The sequence below is a fragment of the Diadema setosum genome, chromosome 16 (genome assembly GCF_964275005.1).
Source record: "Diadema setosum chromosome 16, eeDiaSeto1, whole genome shotgun sequence".
Lineage (NCBI taxonomy): Eukaryota > Metazoa > Echinodermata > Echinoidea > Diadematoida > Diadematidae > Diadema > Diadema setosum.
In genome coordinates, this window is record NC_092700.1 from 15,562,722 (window position 1) to 15,569,199 (window position 6,478).

At 41.5% G+C, this 6,478-nt stretch overlaps 1 protein-coding gene across 1 annotated transcript; it reads right to left on the reverse strand.

The window, feature by feature from the left end:
- Positions 1-268: 268 nt before the first annotated feature.
- Positions 269-6,238, reverse strand: LOC140240004 (uncharacterized). Its single transcript, XM_072319811.1, has 3 exons — positions 6,097-6,238; positions 1,921-4,508; positions 269-1,347 (listed from the first exon to the last, which is right to left on the reverse strand). Exons 1-3 carry the CDS (start codon positions 6,176-6,178, stop codon positions 787-789), a joined length of 3,231 nt encoding a protein of 1,076 aa, XP_072175912.1. The 5' UTR covers positions 6,179-6,238; the 3' UTR covers positions 269-786.
- Positions 6,239-6,478: the final 240 nt, after the last annotated feature.

Sequence of the window (6,478 nt, forward strand, 5' to 3'; positions counted from 1 at the left end):
GGTTACCCTGTGATAGACAACGTCCCAATGAACTCGTCGGTCTTCCTCCGAAAGTGATTTTTTTTTTTTTTTTTGTTCACTGCATAGAATTCCCAATACTAGAATGAAAGATGGAAACATTTTTGAGTACGCCGACAGTTTCATCAATACCAGCAAAATTGAAGTTAACAATGCTGTATAAATTAAGCTATACTATTTGCAGATTCGTAATAAACATTTGGAAAAACATAATTAATACCTAATCTAGGGAAGAAAATGTTCAGTCCTATTTGACAGGTGGTTGGTGGTAACGAAGTTTAGTGACAAAATGGCGAAGGCATGGTTTCTGTTTGTTTGTTTTACGGAGTCATCAACTCTTTTATTTGGTTCTATAGCTAAGTAATGAGCTGCTTTCCTCCAAGGTTTAGAGAAGTACAAGTAATGGGCAAACTCTTCTCCACAAATCATAGATTGCAAAATACACAGTGGTGTCGCCATGGTTCGGAATTAATGGGTTAACTATACAAGTAGCAGATACGCTATCCCAGAATAACTGCCTTTGCACAATATTCCGGATCTTCGTCTTACACGCTTCAGTCCTAACTTGCTCTTGTTCACAACACTAAAATACATTCAAAATTCAGACAAAATCAGCGTGAATGTCCGTATTTGCCAATATTGTAACCATTTCATCTTGGTAAATGTTTCGAGTTCCGTCGAGCAGAAAATTACATCTCATTGCAGTCAGCTATCAACTCAAAACACTCGTCGAATCTCTGACATCATTGTTCTTAAAACGTGCATGCTTCAAACATACTGTGACACAGAAGAACTTTTAGCACCACCAGACTGTCTCCTTTCACTAGCTGATATGTATTTCCGATCTCCGCTCTGTTTCCGGTCACCATTTGAGTATCTCCGTTCATACGAAGCTGATGTCCGATCCCCGCTCGAAAGTCGCTGTTCCCCATTCTTCGCGCCACGCTCTGCCGAGTGACGCCGATCTCCCGTCACCTTCTGACTCACGCCCATGTACCTTCGGCTTCCTGGGGCTCTGTCTCCGGAATATCTTCGGCTCCCGCTCGGCGACTGCTCGTCGTTCCTCGGCAGGGACGTGACCGAAGTGAAACGAGACGTTCTGAGGGGCACGGATGAGGTTCCGCGAGACATTCGTGTAAGACCCGAGTTGTTGCAGTGGCAAAGTAGCTCCATCCACATGGCACCCACGCGACGATTTGCAATGAAGGCCAGAAATATGTAAAAACCTTGGAGAGCATTTAAGATGATGAAGATGTACCAAAGTGCGTTTATCCCAGCGAAGCCAGCAATAAACCCGAACAGCCACGTGAAGCCAAGGAGAGTCGATATCTGCATTTAAATGCAACAAAAGAAACACATACAAGTAATTTGCATAGATAACATCATCGAATAACTTATACAGATATGAAAACACATCTGTTCAGGAAGAAATCAATGTCTTTGGTGTACTTTTTTTAAACCCATCGACATGCTGTCGTGGAATTTTGTTTGTATTTCTAATGATTCCATATTTGGTACATTTCAACATTACCTCTTCAGGTGAAAATTTACAAAATGATGATAATATAGCGCATATTGTACGTTATGCAATGAATTTTGAGGTCACGATTACATACAGTAATGTTAATGAATTCGAACCATAATCTATACTGAGAAAACGTGAATATTCTATGCAAGTAAAATGTTTGGATGAAACATTGAAACGAAAACTAAAGCTTGTTACTTTTTAGTTCCTTGTATCTATTGCACTGACCCATACAATCACACACGATATAATAGTTTGAAATTCTGTTAAATCACGAATTGTCAAATGGAATTTCGTTCAGTTCAGTGCAACGCCAATCAGTAGGACATACAGTGACGATTGAGAAATAAATGCTATCTTAATAAAATCTAGCTAACCTTGACATAGACGCGGAGTTCCTTCGACTGCTCCTTCAGGGTTTCCTTCTCACCGATCATACTCTTTCTCACTTTCGTTGTGCTCCTTATTCCGGTCACTGTGTGACAGAAAAGGAGGATATTCACCAGGATAAAGCTCGCAAGTGGACACCCGAAAGCAATGAAATTAGCCATCTGGTCACTTATCCAACAGATCCCATCTCTGCCATACCAGAAGCTCAGCTGATCACCAACAGTCAAGTAGAGGGCCAGACAAGTTGCCACAAGGCCGGAAGATGTGGCTAAGGTGAACAGAATGTAGTAAACAAGGGCTTTTGAGCTGTCAGTTGGCAATATAACACTGTCTCGAGACCCCAGGGTACGGTTCAACTCGAAGGCCAGGCATGTGGTGAGTGCAAAGACGCTGGTCCACATAAAATGTGCTACAACAGAAAGTGATACACAGAGAACTGGGACGGTGGATCCAAGTGGACTCAGCATTTGAAGAAGTTGGGCAAGGAGGAGCACAAGGCAGAGAGTCATGATCAATTTGTTACTCACACAGCGCCTCATATTTTGGAAGATACAATAGCTGGCGAAGGTAATGAGAAGAGACAGTACCGAAATACTAGAGGCAACGTAGCTCAGGATCGCCTGACCTCTGTTATAACTAAAAAATATAAACGTCTCGGTCTGATTGAATGTGGCATTACGCTCCAGCCTAGTACAGAATTGAACGTTTCCCTCGGAGGTGACTCTGTATTCGTATGGCCCGAGAATTTCACCTGATTCGGTATTATTTAGGAATCCAGTCATGTTCGCTAGAGGAATAAAATAATCTGCAGGCCTGGTTATCGTGGGACAGGTTAGAATTGTTTGCGCTTTACACACTTGAAACTGGATCTCCTTCCTGAAATCAAAATGAGCAAAGCTAGATTGCTGATAGTATCGGACAGTCAGGACGGTCTCATAAGGGTGGTAGAGTTCGTCACTCTCTCTGTCATGAGCAAACATAGTACCGTTAATGGTTTCTGTCGATACGTTTGAAAGAACAGTGAGCTCATCAGGACACGCGTTAAGCCCAGACGATACCATACACTGTTGGGTAATGTTCACTCCAAGAATGGTGAGACCCGTGAGCTTAGGATCGGAGTTTTCCAAGAGGAGAGCTCTGTCTATCAGATTGTCCAGTTCGCTATAGGCCAAGTTGTTTGCATCGATATTATAAACGAGGAGAATACTGTTGTGTTCAGGCAAAGTGACACAATTTGAGACACTGATAGGATAACTTTGAGTATCACGGTCCTTAACAATCACATTTTCTGTGGTTGACTTCAGAATTTGTCTCGGTAATTCCAGAATGCTTTCAACAAAATGTGTTACATTAATGATGTCTGCTACCAGACATATGGGAATATCCCCCTCGTCCGATGATATCTCCACAGAGAGCCGCAGGTTCAGGTCAGAGTTATTGATGCCACAAGAGAGATTAAGAGGAGGATCTGATCGATGACAGGTGTTTTCACGAAGCTGGTACCCATCGGCACACGACACGGTGAGGCAGTCCTCCAAGGTTGGGTCGTAGACCTTGCCGGGTGGACAGGATATCTCCACTTGCTTGATGATGTCCTCCCTGTGCACGAGCTGAATGCTGTTGTCTCTGGAGAAGTCCATGGTGATCGATAATGGCTGGAGACGATCTATTACATCGGGTCTGGGTCTTCCGGGCCTTCCTCCGGTTGATGTTCCTCTGTCCGCTGTACCTTTGTCATCCGAAGGTGGCGTTAGGCTACGGCACACGTCTTCTAGTGCCGCGAAGGAATCGTTCAAAGTAGCATTTCGCATGCTGTTGCACACTTGGCAGTACGCGTTTTTGTAACGCACGCCTGCTTTGTCAGAAACAATTTGGGTGAACGATGAGCAGATGTCACCTAGTTCTTTAGATGTCCCAGGCGGACAGCGATCAATGTAATTTGTTGCAAAGCATTGCCTCGCGCTAGTCTGATTGACATTCCCATCAGGAGGCCCCAGAGTCGAGTTACACTGGTTGCTCGTCAACAAGTCCTTCACCGTAAAATTCCCTGACTCCAGTGTTGACATATAGGTCGACGGACAGAGAAAAGCCAGTTTCCAGAAAACCAACTCGTCCAAAACCCTTCCGTTGCACAAGGCACAGTAGATGTTTCGGTACGTCAGTATACCCTCATAAACTACAGGGATGACCGCCATGGTCAGGTGCATGTGACTGGGATACGGGTCCTCGCATCTCGACCTTGACTGCTTGTCCTGCCAGTCTTTAGGACACTTAGCAACCATCCAGAACTCGTCCTGCTCCTGCGGCAGTTTACTACACGATACAAGTTCTCTAGCCAACGATTGTATAGTCTCCTGAAACAGTCGCTCTGCGCCAGTCGTATTTTGTCCACTATACGTTTTTGATAACCCACAAGAGTCGGCGTGATCTGGACAACAGTCTTCAAAGTATGCACACGCGAAATCGCACCGACAAGAAATCGACTCCGGGGTAGCATTTCCACAGCTAGATTGCTGACATGTAAATTCATCGCATATGGGAACCGTTTTGTTTTGCACGTCGATCATGGTCAGACCTGATGGAAGAACAAACAAACAAATACATGTAAATGAATTGAATAGTCAAAACAAGCGATTAAAGGGTGAAAGTGGTAATACTACAAAGGCCTCAAAGCAAATGATAGCATAAATAATGTTCTTTAGATATAAACTAATGACTCTTGATATTAAGCGAACGCATGCACCCAATCTGTCCAACAACAAAAAAACAACAACACCAAAACAACCAAATATATATATATATATATATATATATATATATATGTTGGTATGTGATGGTTATGTGTATCATTTAGTAAAGATTGATTACGTTTCGGTTTTTCTTTATTTATAATTCATTATTAGAATTCAATTGAAAGTATCACATTTAGACTTGTTTCAGGGTATGTGCTAGATTGCCTGTCTTCTTCCTACTTTCTTGTGCGATTAAGACTTTGATGATGACTTGTTTTTATTTGGTGGGGTCAAAACAGACATAGACGAAGAAAATACCATTGTTATTTCATAATGGTTGGATTTCAGTGTAATTAGCTAAGGTCACGATAGACCTATGACCATTTCGCTCGTGTATGTGTGTATGTATTGCCAAGTAGCTGTAGACTGCCAACCACAATGGCTTTATGCGAGTTGGCAGTGTTATGCGTTGTACGAGTCAAGAGGAAATACATTTTATTTTTGACAGAAACATGCAGTAGCAGCTCTAAACCAGTACTTTTATTTGTCATTGTCTTGTGAGTCACACTATAAGGAGATAAAACTTGTAACCGGGAAGAGAGCAGATCACAGGACATTTATTATCTGCGGTATTTTGATTGTGTGGAAAATGCCATTGGGTGATATGTTATGCTAATATGATTTAATAATAGATTCAATATATCAATTAATTCATTTATTCATGAAAGCTCCTACACATCATATTTCTGTGTACATAATAGTTATATTTATTTCTGTAGCAGAATGTGTCGAACTTTTCATAATCAAACGTCAAACATCAAGCGCCTAATGTACAGGAAATTAGAACCAATTTCTCCCCTGCGAAAAGTGTTGACAGAGATTTCTTATGTCAGAGAAACAACAACAAAACATCCGTTTTTAACTTGCAAAATCATACAAAAAGTCGATATCTATGTCAAACTTCAACACAACAGAATATGAGTACTACAATGTATGTTTGCGTGTATGATAGAACTGGAAAGACTAAAAAAAAATATAAAAAAATATAAAAAAATCTGGTGTCATAAGCTTTTGGGGTCCTGTTTGTGTGTCAGGTTGAAGGTCGCAATGCTCGAGAGGTTTCTTCCGCCAAAATCAACACATAACACAAACATAACTATTTTTACAAATAACTTTGGTTAGACGTCGTGTCATGTCTGTATTTCCTGACAACATTTCAGTAAAGGAACGCTTTGCTGAGTGTAAAAATGGGAAATTACATCCAAACAATTGAGACATAATTTAATGACACAGGCATAGAAGTATACTTGCAATGACTTATACAATGACAGGCTGTAAAATGCTTCGGGAATTTCGGCAGTTTCACGCGATTCGACCAAAAACAAGCAAATGAACACCACATCTAGAAATAATACGAGATAAAGTGCTCACCGTTGGCAGGAACAAACGTGAAATATTCCATTAATATCAAAGAAAATATGAAGACATTTCGCCCGAAATTCTGGAACGCCATCGCATGAGTTGTTTCCTTCTTTCACGGTGAGCGGAGAGAATGTGACAAATACTGAAACAAAAGGAGTACTGATATAGACAAAATTGGTCAGCGTATTTTATCTGTTTACGTAGACGTCTAACCGCTGGTGAAAGGAAGTGCGTGGGGAGAGCTCTGAAAACAATATGAGCTACTTTGCCGTGCGCAGCTGGTAATATGCATTATATCAGAGCATTTTAGTAAGTGCTGAGCACTCCTGATGGTTTCGAAAGCCTAACGCAAGAATAGAATGTCCCTCCTTGTCCCTCGTTAAATAATAGA